Source organism: Macaca nemestrina, chromosome 10, assembly GCF_043159975.1.
Source record: "Macaca nemestrina isolate mMacNem1 chromosome 10, mMacNem.hap1, whole genome shotgun sequence".
Taxonomy (NCBI): Eukaryota; Metazoa; Chordata; class Mammalia; order Primates; family Cercopithecidae; genus Macaca; species Macaca nemestrina.
In genome coordinates this window covers 116,493,515-116,507,838 of record NC_092134.1, presented here as the reverse complement: position 1 = coordinate 116,507,838, position 14,324 = coordinate 116,493,515, and the positions used below count along the sequence as shown (strand labels likewise).

Sequence of the window (14,324 nt, the reverse complement as noted above, 5' to 3'; positions counted from 1 at the left end):
ACATAGCTCAGTTCATGGAAAGACTCCATCAGCAGCACTTTTATTAGGAATGCCTCCTATGTGTAAAAATGTTTACTGGTTGTGAGTTTATACGCTGTATTTGCAACCTTGGTGCTTTCTATGGGTCCTAAGCAATTGCATACTCTTGAGGACAGTTCTGGTGATCTGTAACAAGAGCCATCTGTTCCCCTGCTCTTTCTTCCATTTTAATAATTTTTTTGAGAATCCTCAGTGTTTCCCAGCAAGTCTAAAAGTTCACACGACAGGTGGCAGCCACATAGGAAAATTACCTGGCCTTTCCAGAATTCTCTAACTTGCGAAAAGTTCTGTTTTGTGGCATCGCCCACAGACACTGTTCATTAGTCACACAACAGAATGCCCACACATTCTTTGTAAGGTACTGAGCAAGGAGAGTGTTTGAGAGCCTGACTCTGAGCACACTGCATGCTTTTAATCAGTTGTTGCATAGAAATGTGATTAGTGGTCAAGTAAACTCAAGATTGAACTTGTTTTTGTTTGTTTGTTTTTTGTTGTTGTTTTGAGACAGAGGCTTACTCTGTTGGCCAGGCTGGAGCGCAGTGGCGCTATCTCAGCTCACTGCAGCCTCTGCCTCCCGGGTTCAAGCATTTCTCTTGCCTCAGCCTCTCGAGTAGCTGGAACTACAGGAATGTGCAACCATGCCTGGCTAATTTTTGTATTTTTAGTAGAGACGGGGTTTCACCATGTTGGCCAGGCTGGTTTTGAGCTCCTGACCTCAAGTGATCCACCTGCCTCCGCCTCCCAAAGTGCTGGGTTTACAGGTGTGAGCCACTGTGCCCAGCCATGAGATCAAACTTTCATTTGCTTGTTTGTCTCTGTAATTGGCATTCTGTTAAATTAGCAATTTTAGAACTAGAACCTAAATCTTTCTTGCAGTTTGGAACAGTGGTAGCCCACTCCTCCTTTTCTGAATGAAAATGTTTCTCTGGTCCTGCTTCTAAATGTGCAGTGTCTCTTTCTTTCAGACAAATTTGAGTGGGGAAAAAAGACAAAGACAATCTTAAAGGTTAATTAGCAGAGTGGAATCAGGTTGCGATTCTAGTCTTAACTTTGCCACTTACTATCTAAGTGACTTTGGACGAGTCACTTAATCTCTCTATAGCTAAAGATTCTTTTGCTATAAACTGGAGATAGTATCAGCCCTGCCTACCTCAAAGGCTCAAGTGACATGATGTAAAGCCATGAAATACTTGCTTTTTTTTTTTTTTTTTTGAGATGGAGTCTTGCTCTGTCGCCCAGGCTGGAGTGCAGTGGCGTGATGTCGGCTCACTGCAAGCTCCGCCTCCCGGGTTCATGCCATTCTCCTGCCTAGGTCTCCTGAGTAGCTGTGACTACAGGCGTCCACCACCACGCCCGGCTAATTTTTTTGTATTTTATGTAGAGATGGGGTTTCACTGTGTTAGCCAGGATGGTCTTGATCTCCTGACTTTGTGATCCGCCTGCCTCGGCCTCCCAAAGTGCTGGGATTACAGGCGTGACCACCACGCCCGGCCAGCCATGAAATGCTATCCAAATGTACGGCATTACAAGTTGCCAAGGATGCTCACGAGTACCAGTAAGAACCAAACAAACAATTGCTTCATCTCTGAACAATTTTCCACAAACTGACAAGTCCGACTCAGGAGCTGATTGCAATAGATAAGTCATCCACTCATGAACAGTTAAACTGAATAAGTAAAATTTTGCTCCCAGTAAGGCTTCAGAAGGGCACAGTGAAGGGCACATTAATGATCCACCCTGAAGATACCACCAGATGGGGGTGGGAGCTCTGAGAAAACAGAAGTAAGGCATCTTAGGAGGCCCAGAACTTTTCAAAACAGGGTGGGTAGATTTTTTTAAAAAATCAAAGCTACCAAAGAATATGCCACAGAGAGGATCAATGAACAAGTCTTTTATCATGGTAGTTAAGCAAAATAATAACGGAGGAAGATCAACAAAGGCTGAAAACCTCTGCCAAATTATGTTATTTAATATCCAATGGGATGATTCAGAACATTCTTTCCAACCAAACAAAAGCAAAATTCATTTTTTTTGTATACAATAAAATGTCCCTTTTCCAACTCATATGCAAATTCAGTAGAATTCTCTCTGGCTACAGAGAGTGAAGCGCAATCAAATTATTGAAGTGTTGTTGCTAAATGCCTAGGCAGATTGAGACCTCATTCTTTGCATGTCAGTTGCACACTACTAAAGCTTATGGCAACTGAAGGAAATCGATCACCAGGTAGACATAACTCAGGATCTCTGGGAACAAGAACTATATTACTAGGAGCCAAGTCTGAATTCTTGGCTCCCTGGAATACAATTCTCTGCCATTAAAATACCTTGGGATTAGTTCTGGCTTTGTGGTCAATTACTGGTTAATTTTGGTAACTCACCTCTTCCCACTGCAATTTCCTTTACCGTAAAGGAAAATGGTTGGATAAGTCCCTTTTCAGTCCCAATGTCCTAGAAGTGTCTGTGAAGGAGGCTTTGAATAGAGAAGTTGTGGCTATCACATTTTTAGGAAGTTGGCAGTTCAAGAATATGATGGTATAGGAACGGAGAGAGTGGGCTTGTCAAAGAGTAGTTGACTTTCAGAAAAATAGAAGATGACACTTAGGGAAAATCTAGGGAGAGACAGGATGAAAGAAACTGGACAGCTGAGCAATCAGATAGAACCTGAAAGGCTTGTGCATACATGAGGGGAGCTGGAGAAACCCAGAGAGCCACCAGGCTGTATGGAGTAGTAAAATTAAGTCATTTCTACCAGAAGAGTCCAGAATACCAACAAGTTAGGGTTCAGGTGGCTATAGTTTTCATCTTAAGTCAAGGAACAAATAGAAAGCCTAGGCAGAAAAAACAAACAAGAAAACATATAAATAGACCAGCAGTGAACCAGGGCAGCAAAGAATGTGAACTAGAGAAAGACATCAAACAAAAGGAATCTTCATCAAAACACCACCTTGTCATTAGCTATTTAGGGAAACATTTAAACTCAGCCACTTAAAAGACAGAACACCAACTTTGTTGAGATATTCATCAATTACTTAGTTGACATCATCATGAAAAAGAGATGAGGCAACATAGGAATTGACTCTTTAAATGATACAATATCATTTAGCAAGTGAGAATAGCTGCAGTCTCATTAGCTAGAATGATTTCTGTGATGTAATTAATACTCTCTTGCTCATAGGAATTAAAATGTACTGGTGTAGTTGCAGAGTTGTTTTTGTGAGTGTTTGAAGTGACTCTGGAGTTCAAGGGCTCATTACTTATCCATCACCAAGGATAAATTGAGGATATGGGGCAAAAAGTAATGTGACATTTCCAATTTCCCATTCTTAGAAAGCTTATCATTCAACGTGAAGACAAAAACTGATGGCTCTGTTAAAATATTTAACAGAAAATTAGTGACTATGGAATTTATAAGGACAACCCATGTTCTGATGACTTTCAAAGACATTTCTGCCAATTACTTTAGTCATATTATTTTTCTGTTGAGAAAGCAAATTTGCAATACTGTCACTTACCTTTAAAGGTTGAGTTGACTGCTTATTGCTTTTGTGACTCAGATGTCTTCTTTTTCTTAGTCCCTGAAAATTAAAAAAAAAAAAAAGAAAAAAAAAAAGAAAAAAAAAAAAGGAGAGAGGATAGGTAGGGAGGGGCAAGAGTTCAGTCCAGTATTCCAAATATTGATTTTTCATGTTAAAACAAATCCTGGAATAAGCTAACAACAAAAGGATTTTCTTTCACTTGAAGAAGAAATCTGTGGCTTAAGGATAGTATTTAGTGGAGACTCAAACCAAGTGGTTTAAAAACCACCTGAAAAGTATTATTTGATTCTTATGAAGTTCAAATTTCCAATGAATCATTTTAAAAGGAACCATATATTTCAGGACATAATTAGTCAAAACTTTGAGACAAAAAATATCCATCTGGAAGATATATTTTTAAAAATGGAGATTTGCAGAATACTTTTACCAGCCTGTAAAATTTCTCAAATGCTTTCTATATGTAGAACTGCCATAATGACAAAGTAGCTAGGGGAGGGAGGTCCAGCATTCGGCTGCATCAGGAGGGATGTGACAGAAGGGGATGATGCTTTGCCTGCTATGTCAGTCATCTCCAGCCTGGTGATGAATGAGGTGACAGATATGGTGGCCTTCCTCACTCTCATGTACTTAAGCAGGAATTGAAAGTCACTTTGTTTAAACATAATTTCCAGGAACGAAGTAAGTGTATTAAACTGAAATAGTGTTGAATTGAATGATACCAAGTACAAATTACTTCTAGACCAAAGACGAGTGTTATTTTCATTCCTGTAAAACAAAAGGCAAGAAAACAAAATAACATCCTAGGTATAGACGATCATGAGCTCCTTTGGAAAAAAACAAAAAACAAAAAACAAAAAACAAATAAACAGGAAAATCTTCTCAGTCATACCTAAGCTTTTCTTTTTCTATGCAAGCTCAGAAGAATTATCAAGTTAAATTGCTAGTATTTTATTACAGAGAAACAATATCCAAAGCTGGAAGTGAAAATGTGATCTGCAAGGATGATTAACAAAAATCAAGAGTGTTTCTGGTTATCACGGTGATTTTCTTAGCCATAAATAGGATTCTGAATCTAAAGAAACAGGATGCTGTTTGGCACATCACAGTATAAACTTGCTAAATAGTAAGTTTATATATTCTAATATAAATAGGCTTCTAAGATATTTTCCTTACTATAAGCAGTGGCTTAGATGTAAGAAGACTCTGGCTAATCTTCTAGAGCAGTTTGTTGGCACGAAATAGACCTTGTAAATATTTTATGTATGTCCTTTCAGACTGACTAATCTGAGAACAAAGGTTTTCAATTGTACCTTGAAAGTTTATCCTTAAGAAATGGTGTACTCTATATTTTAGAGCTACAATCATTGTAGAACATTCCCATCTATAAGTTTTTGAAATTGAATGACAGGACTGTCGGTAGTAGTGGTGTCTGTCTGTTTCCATGTCAGTGGGTAATGGCAACTTTGTTTTTCTTTTTCTTTTTGAGCCTCAAGCATTTAGCACCTAGTAACTTTAATCTGAATCCCCTGAATTTCTGAAATCATATTTTTTACTTGTGTAAAGAAATAGATATCTATTTCTGTAAAGAAGGTTACAATCTTTCATAACTAAAGGACAATTTAAAACATTTGTTTTGTAATATTGAAATGTTTTGAAATAAAATATCTGGTCATAATGTTGCCTAATTATTCTGTTACTAAGACTAATACTTTGGAGTTCATTATTCAGCCATTAAAGAAACCTTTGTTTCAACTGTAAGAAGAAGCACATAAATTGTTCTTACTTGTCCGTTCTTTTTTTAAAAAGTCCTGCAGAAATATGATGACTTTTTAATCTAAATTTTCTGAAAGTAAGCAAGAGAAGGGAAAAATTACTACTTTTGAATATATGAGGTATCAAAAATTTCCTTCATATAAAAGTTTCTAATTTTTGGTACAATTATTTGATAATAGAATATGGACAGGACTCCTTAGTATTTTGCAATGTTCCTTCAAATTATTGTTTTCTACTCAGTCTGATGATAAGTGGTCCAATATAGTAATTAGTTTTTTCTATCCCTCTGGATAGTCAGATTTTTTCGTTTAACTTTTTAAATACAGTAACTCATGTAATTTCTAGCTATGTCATTGACTAATTTAGCCATATATGTTTATATGTATATAATATTGACTAATATTCTGCCTATTCACAGAAACGTGATGTTATTCCAAATTCTTAGTCTGACAAATTTAAACCATGCAATACAGGCAAACATCAATAAACAGAATGGATACTAATCTGAGGAATATATAAAGAAAAACTCAAAAATCTCAAACTTGTATTGGAGGCAGTTTCCTATGGGAAAAAGATACTTTGATTCGAAGACAGATAAGTCAGATCTATTAAATTATAACGAGCCCACAGTCCAGCTTAAGTCAAATTCTATAGATGCGATCTTAATAGGGATCTCACATTGATGAGATTTTAAGTGTTTCATTCCTGCATAAGGTTATCTGTGTTCGCTTATATTTATTTTCTAGCAGTTAGTTTTTCACAGTGTGGCTTTGCCACACTCAGAAACAAAGAAACATCATCATTATTATTACTATGATAACATTTACATAAAAGACAGTAGCAGGTGCAGAGTACACAATTAAGATGAATTCCACTGCAGTGTACGAGATGGATCGCAGAAGATAGGCAAAGCACATTTAACCATGAACAAATAAAGTGCATTAAACTGAACATGCTCACACTATCAACTCAAAACAATGCAAAATACTATTTTCAGACTAGTTTCTGTCATTTAACCTGAATTACAGAAGAACACTGGCAAAGTTGTCAATAATCTACAAGCTAATCTGAGCAAGAAGAAAGCACATTCTCTCTAGGTATAGGATGAATAATGGCAACACAGTGCAAACCTGTCTGCTGTGTTAAAGAGCCGTTAGCCTTTATTCTGATGACTCCGTGCTGTACTCAGGGCCTTGCCTTTGTGCTCTAACAGCTCCTGGTACATACTAGATTCTATCAAAAAGATCTGTCTTATTTATTTTACTATTTCAAATTTTTGTTGTGAAAAATTTAAACACACAGAAAATGTCAATGAATAATACAACCAAATTTGTATACTTATCACCCAGATTTAATCATTAATATTTGCCATATTTGCATTATCTTATTTATTTATTTTTTGAAATGGAATTTTGCTGTTGTTGCCCAGGCTGGAGTGCAATGGCGCGATCTTGGCTCACTGTAATCTCCACCTCCCGGGTTCAAGCAATTCTTGTGCCTCCCGAGTAGCTGGGATTACAGGCATGGTCCACCACACCTTGCTAATTTTGTATTTTTAGTAGAAACAGGGTTTCACCATGTTGGCCAGGCTGGTCTCTAACTCCTGACCTTAAGTGATGCACCCACCTCGGCCTCCCAAAGTGCTGGGATTACAGGTGTGAGCTACCATGCCCAGACATATTATCTTTTATCTATCATATATGCCTACATGACCAGACCATTAGAGAGTAAGATTTCAGTATGAATCTCCTAAGAACAACCAATATAACCGCAACACAATTAACACACCTAAGAAAAGAACAATGAATCAATGTCTAATATTCATTCTGTATTCAAATTCACCTAATTATCTTAAAAAATGTCTGCTCTGGCTGTGATTTTTTTTTTTTTCTTTTTAACCAGTAGCTGATTTAGTTTCTCTTAATTGGCTACTGGTTAAAAAATGGGCCATCTGGCTCAGACACAAAGATCCAACTTAAAAATGGCTTAAACAAAAGTATTTATCTCTCATTTAACAGTCTGGAGATGTGCCAGAACAGGGCACTTTGGGTGGCTCTTCCATCCTCAGCTCATGGCTTCATCTCTCAGTTGAAATATGGCAGCTCTAGCCCCATGGTCATGCTGTAGAGAAGGCACAGGGGAGCACACACTCCTGGGGCATGATCCAGATGTTGTAGACACAATTTCTTTTCACATGCCATCATACAGGATGTTGACACATAATCCTACTATTTGCAGCAGAGGCTGAGAAAAACAGGCCTCATTATTGGGGGCCGTGTGTCTAGATTTCCCTGGACCTGTGAATCTTGTGTATAAAGGAAGAATATTTTAAGGGCTGCAATTAGCTTTCTCTGCTATGAGGTATTTCTGGAAATGACTGAGCTATGACAAACTATATTAAAATTAATTCCCAAGACACTGCAACATAATGATGGGTTTAGGCTTATTAATGGTTAAGACTGTTTTTCTCTTGCACTGAATAAGCTTCATGTTATTAATATTCATTTTGAGTTCATCAACGTATTTTTTTTTTAGATTTTCTTTGTCCTTCCTTGTCAGTGTATAAGCTGTCCACGCTCATTAATGGAACCATGCTTTCTTCCCTTACCGATTTTTATTGCTTTTTATGTTTTTTGAAATAAAATTTATTTAAGTATAATATACATGAAGGAAAGTTCACAAATCATAATTTACAGCATATGGTGAAACCAGTAAAACATACATGTAAACACCACTTGGATCAAGAAATGGAACATGTCAGTGTTCTAGAAGCATTTTTGGTAACCTCTAAATATTACTTCTTTCTTCTCCCAAAGATAACTATTATTCCGACCTTTGACACTATGGTTCAATATTGTATGTTTTTGAATTTTATATATACAAAATCATTCAATATACATTCCTTTTTGTCTGACATTTCTTGTTCAATAGTACGCTTATGAGATTCACTGATATTATTGCATGTAGCAGTAGGTCATTTTCATTGCCTATGGGATTGTATGAACATATTATAATTTACTTGTCCATTAAATAATTGATGAACACCTGGATTGCTTCTAGTTCTTGGCTACTACAAATACAGTCACTCAGATCATTATTGTATGTAATTTTGGTGCACATATGTATATATTTGTTACATATATATAGTTCTTGGGAATGAAATTGCTGGTTTATGGGATAATTAGTATGTGTATATTCATTTTTCTTGCCTTATTTCACACAGACTTCTAGTACAATGTTGAATAGAAGTCATCATAAAGAGAATTCTTGTTTTGCTCAGCACTTCAAGGAAAAAACTTCCACCACTGCACCTACTTAACCATTAAGTATGATATTGCTTGCTTTAGGAGTTTTGCAAATATCATTTGTCAGATTAAGAAAATTCTTTGGAGGTGGTGCCAAGATGGCCAAATAGGAACAGCTGCAGCCTCAAGCTCTCAGCATGAACGACACAGAAGATGGGTGATTTCTACATTTCCAACTGAGGTACCAGGTTCATCTCACTGGGCAGTGTCGGACAGTGGGTGAAGGACAGTGAGTGTAGCCCAACGAGCGAGAGCCAAAGCAGGGAGAGCCATCCCCTCACCCAGGAAGTGTAAGGGGGAAGGGAATTCCCTTTCCTAGCCAAGGGAAACCGTGACACACAACACCTGGAAAATTGGGTCACTCCCACCCTAATACTGTACTTTACCAAGGGTCTTAGCAAACGGCACACCAAGAAATTATATCCCATGCCTGGCTCAGAGGGTCCCATGCCCACAGAGCCTCCCTCATTGCTAGCACAGTAGTCTGAGATCTAAAAGCAAGGCGGCAGCAAAGCTAGGGGAGGGGTGCCTGCCATTGCTGAGACTTAAGTAGGTAAACAAAGCAGCCAGAATGCTCGAACTGGGTGGAGCCCACCGCAGCTCAAGGAGGCCTGCCTGCCTCTGTAGACTCCACCTCTGGGGACAGGGCATAGCTAAACAAAAGGCAGCAGAAACCTCTGCAGATGTAAATGTCCCTGTCTGACAGCTTTGAAGAGAGCAGTGGTTCTCCCAGCATGGAGTTTGAGATCTGAGAATGGACAGACTGCCTGCTCAAGTGGGTCCCTGACCCCTGAGTAGCCTAACTGGGAGACATCCCTGACTAGGGGCAAACTGACACCTCACACCTCACATGGTTGGGTACACTTCTGAGACGAAGCTTCCTGAGGAATGATCAGACAGCAACATTTGCTGTTCAGCAATATTCACTCTTCTGCAGACTCCACTGCTGATACCCAGGCAAACAGGGTCTGGAGTGGACCTCAAGCAAACTCCAACAGACCTGCAGCTGAGGGTCCTGACTGTTAGAAGGAAAACTAACAAACAGAAAGGACATCCACACCAAAACCCCATCTGTACATCACCATCATCAAAGACCAAAGGTAGATAAAACCACAAAGATGGGGAAAAAGCAGTGCAGAAAAGCTGGAAATTCTAAAAATCAGAGCACCTCTCTCCCTCCAAAGGAACACAGCTCCTCGCCAGCAACAGAACAAAGCTGGATGGAGAATGACTTTGACGAGTTGAGAGAAGAAGGCTTCAGACAATCAAACTTCTCCAAGCTAAAGGAGGAAGTACAAACCCAGAGCAAAGAAACTAAAAACATTGAAAAAAGAATGGATGAATGGATAACTAGAATAATCAATGCAGAGAAGACCTTAAAAGAACTGATAGAGATGAAAACCATAACACGAGAACTATGTGACAAATGCACAAGCTTCAGTAACTGACTCGATCAACTGGAAGAAAGAGTATCAGCTATTGAAGATCAAATGAATGAAATGAAGCGAGAAGAGAAGTGTAGAGAAAAAAGAGTAAAAAGAAATGAATAAAGCCTCCAAGAAATATGGGACTATGTGAAAAAACAAAACCTATGTCTGATTGGTGTACCTGAAAGTGACAGGGAGAATAGAACCAAGTTGGAAAACACTCTGCAGGATATTATCCAGGAGAACTTCCCCAACCTAGCAAGACAGGCCAACATTCAAATTCAGGAAATACAGAGAACGCCACAAAGATACTCCTTGAGAAGAGCAACTCTAAGACACATAATTGTTAGATTCACCAAAGTAGAAATGAAGGAGAAAATGTTAAGGGCAGCCAGAAAGAAAGGTCGGGTTACCCACAAAGGGAAGCCCATCAGACTAACAGTGGATCCCTTGGCAGAAACTCTACAAGCCAGAAGAGAGTGGGGGCCAATATTCAACATTCTTAAAGAAAAGAATTTTCAACCTAGAATTTCATATCCAGCCAAACTAAGTTTCATCAGTGAAGGAGAAATAAAATCCTTTACAGACAAGCAAATGCTGAGAGATTTTGTCACCACCAGGTCTGCCCTACAAGAGCTCCTGAAGGAAGCACTAAACATGAAAAGGAACAACTGGTACCAGCCACTGCAAAAACATGCCAAATTGTAAAGACCATCAATGCTAGGAATAAACTGCATCAACTAACAAGCAAAATAACCAGCTAACATGACAGGATCGAGTTCACACATAACAATATTAACCTTAAATGTAAATGGGTTAAATGTTCCAATTAAAAGACACAGACTGGCAAATTAGATAAAGAGTTAAGACCCATCAGTTTGCCATATTCAGGAGAACCATCTCACATGCAGAGACACATATAGGCTCAAAATAAAGGGATGGAAGAAGATCTACCAAGCAAATGGAAAACAAAAAAAGGCAGGGGTTGCATCCTAGTCTCTGATACAACAGACTTTAAACCAACAAAGATCAAGAGACTAAGAAGACCATTATATAATGGTAAAGGGATCAGGTCAACAAGAAGAGCTAACTATCCTAAATATATATGCACCCAATACAGGAGCACCCAGATTCATAAAGGAAGTCCTAAGAGACTTACAAAGAGAATTAGACTCCCACACAATAGTAATGGGAGACTTTCACACCCCACTGTCAACATTAGACAGATCAATGAGACAGAAAGTTAACAAGGATATCCAGGAATTGAACTGAACTCTGCACCAAGTGGACTTAATAGACATCTACAGAACTCTCTACCCCAAATCAACAGAATATACATTCTTCACAGCAACACATTGCACTTATTCCAAAATTGACCACATAGTTGGAAGTAAAGCACTCTTCAGCAAATGTAAAAGGACAGAAATTACAACAAACTGTCTTTCAGACCATAGTGCAATCAAACTAGAACTCAGGATTAAGAAACTCACTCAAAGCCACACAACTACATGGAAACTGAACAACCTGCTCCTGAATGACTAGTGGGTACCTAACAAAATGAAGGCAGAAATAAAGATGTTCTTTGAAACCAATGAGAACAAAGATACAACATACCAGAATCTCTGGGACACATTTAAAGGAGTGTGTAGAGGGAACTTTATAGCACTAAATGCCCACAAGAGCAAGCTGGAAAGATCTAAATTGACACCCTAACATAACAATTAAAAGAACTAGAGAAGCAAGAGGAAACACATTCAAAAGTTAGCAGAAGGCAAGAAATAACTAAGATCAGAGCAGAACTGAAGGAGATAGAGGCACAAAAACCCTTCAAAAATTCAATGAATCCAGGAGCTGGTTTTTGGAAAAGATCAACAAAATTGATAGACCACTATCAAGACTAATAAATAAGAAAAGAGAGAAGAATCAAATAGATACAATAAAAAATGATAAAGGGGATATCACCATCGACCCCACACAAATACAAACTATCATCAGAGAATACTATAAACACCTCTATGCAAATAAACTAGAAAGCCTAGAAGAAATGGATAAATTCCTGGACACATACACTCTTCCAAGACTAAACCAGGAAGAAGTTGAATCCCTGAATAGACCAATAACAGGCTCTGAAATTGAGGCAATAATTAATAGCCTAACAACCAAAAAAAGTCCAAGACCAGATGGATTCACAGTCGAATTCTACCAGAGGTACAAGGAGGAGCTGGTACCACTCCTTCTGAAACTATTCCAATCAATAGAAAAAGAGGGAATCCTCCCTAACTCATTTTATGAGGCCAACATCATCCTGATACCAGAGCCTGGCAGGACACACAAAAAAAGAGATTTTTAGACCAATGTCCCTGATGAAAATCGATGCAAAAATCCTCAATAAAATACTGGCAATACAAATCCAGCAGCACATCAGCAAGCTTATCCACCATGATCAAGTGGGCTTCATCTTTGGGATACAAGGCTGGTTCAACATATGCAAATCAATAAACGTAATCCAGCATATAAACAGAACCAAAGACTAAAACTACGTGATTATCTCAATAGATGCAGAAAAGGCCTTTGACAAAATTCAACAGCCCTTCATGCTAAAAACTCTCAATAAATTCGGTATTGATGGAATGTATCTCAAAATTATAAGAGCTATTTATGACAAACCCACAGCCAATATTATACTAAATGGGCAAAAACTGGAAGCATACCCCTTGAAAACTGGCACAAGACAGGGATGCCTTCTCTCACCACTCCTATTCAACATAGTGTTGGAAGTTCTGGCCAGGGCAATCAGGCTAGACAAAGAAATAAAGGGTATTCAATTAGGAAAAGAGGAAGTCAAATTGTCACTGTTTGTAGATGACAGGATTGTATATTTAGAAAACCCCATCATCTCAGAACAAAATCTCCTTAAGCTGATAAGCAACTGCAGCAGTCTCAAGATACAAAATCAATGTGCAAAAATCACAAGCATTCTTATACACCAATAACAGACAAACAGAGAGCCAAATCATGAGTTAACTCCCATTCACAATTGTTTCAAAGAGAATAAAATACCTAGGAATCCAACTTACAAGGGATGTGAAGGACCTCTTCAATGAGGACTACAAACCACTGCTCAATGAAATAAAAGAGGACACAAACAAATGGATGAACATTCCATGCTCATGGATAGGAAGAATCAATATCATGAAAATGGCCATACTGCCCAAGGTAATTTATAGATTCAATGCCATCCCCATTAAGCTACCTATGACTTTCTTCACAGAATTGGAAAAAATTACGTTAAAGTTCATATGGAACCAAAAAAGAGCCCACATTGCCAAGACAATCCTAAGCCAAAAGAACAAAGCTGGAGGCATCACACTACCTGACTTCAAACTATACTATAAGGCTACAGTAACCAAAACAGCATGGTACTGGTACCAAAACAGAGATATAGACCAATGGAACAGAACAGAGCCCTCAGAAATAATACCACACATCTACCACCATCTGATCTTTGATAAACCTGGCAAAAGCAAGAAATGGGGAAAGGATTCCCTATTTAATAACTGGTGCTGGGAAAACTGACTAGCCATATGTAGAAAGCTGAAACTGGATCCCTTCCTTATACCTTATACAAAAATTAATTCAAGATGGATTAAAGACTTAAATGTTAGACCTAAATCCATAAAAACCCTAGAAGAAAACCTAGCCAATACCATTCAGGACATAGGCATGGGCAAGGACTTCATGTCTAAAACACCAAAAGCAATGGCAACAAAAGCCAAAATTGACAAATGGGATCTAATTAAACTAAAGAGCTTCTGCACAGCAAAAGAAACTACCATCAGAATGAACAGGCAACCTACAGAATGGGAGAAAATTTTTGCAATCTACTCATCTGACAAAGGGCTAATATCCAGAACCTACAAAGAACTCAAACAAATTTACAAGAAAAAATCAAACAACCCCACCACAAAGTGGGCAAAGGATATGAACAGACACTTCTCAAAAGAAGACATTTATGCATCCAACAGACACATGAAAAAATGCTCATCATCACTAGCTATCAGAGAAATGCAAATCAAAACCACAATGAGATACCATCTCACACCAGTTAGAATGGTGATCATTTAAAAGTCAGGAAACAACAGGCGCTGGAGAGGATGTGGAGAAATAGGAATACTTTTACACTGCTTGTGGGAATGTAAACTAGTTCAACCATTGTGGAAGACCATGTGGTAATTCCTCAAGGA

General features: G+C 38.2%; 1 protein-coding gene across 8 annotated transcripts in view; it reads right to left on the bottom strand.

The window, feature by feature from the left end:
• Positions 1-14,324, bottom strand: part of LOC105492138 (lamin tail domain containing 1) — a 152,022-nt gene that overhangs the window by 15,709 nt on the left and 121,989 nt on the right. For 4 of the 8 annotated variants that reach the window (XM_071072020.1, XM_071072018.1, XM_071072019.1 and 1 more), the window contains exon 8: positions 3,675-4,340. In XM_071072020.1, the coding sequence (XP_070928121.1) occupies positions 4,195-4,340 (146 nt within the window). In that variant the 3' untranslated portion in view covers positions 3,675-4,194. Of the gene's footprint in view, positions 1-3,551; positions 3,615-3,674; positions 4,341-14,324 lie in introns of those variants that run through there. The other 4 variants (XM_011759096.3, XM_011759095.2, XM_011759097.3 and 1 more) reach the window with 2 other exon arrangements.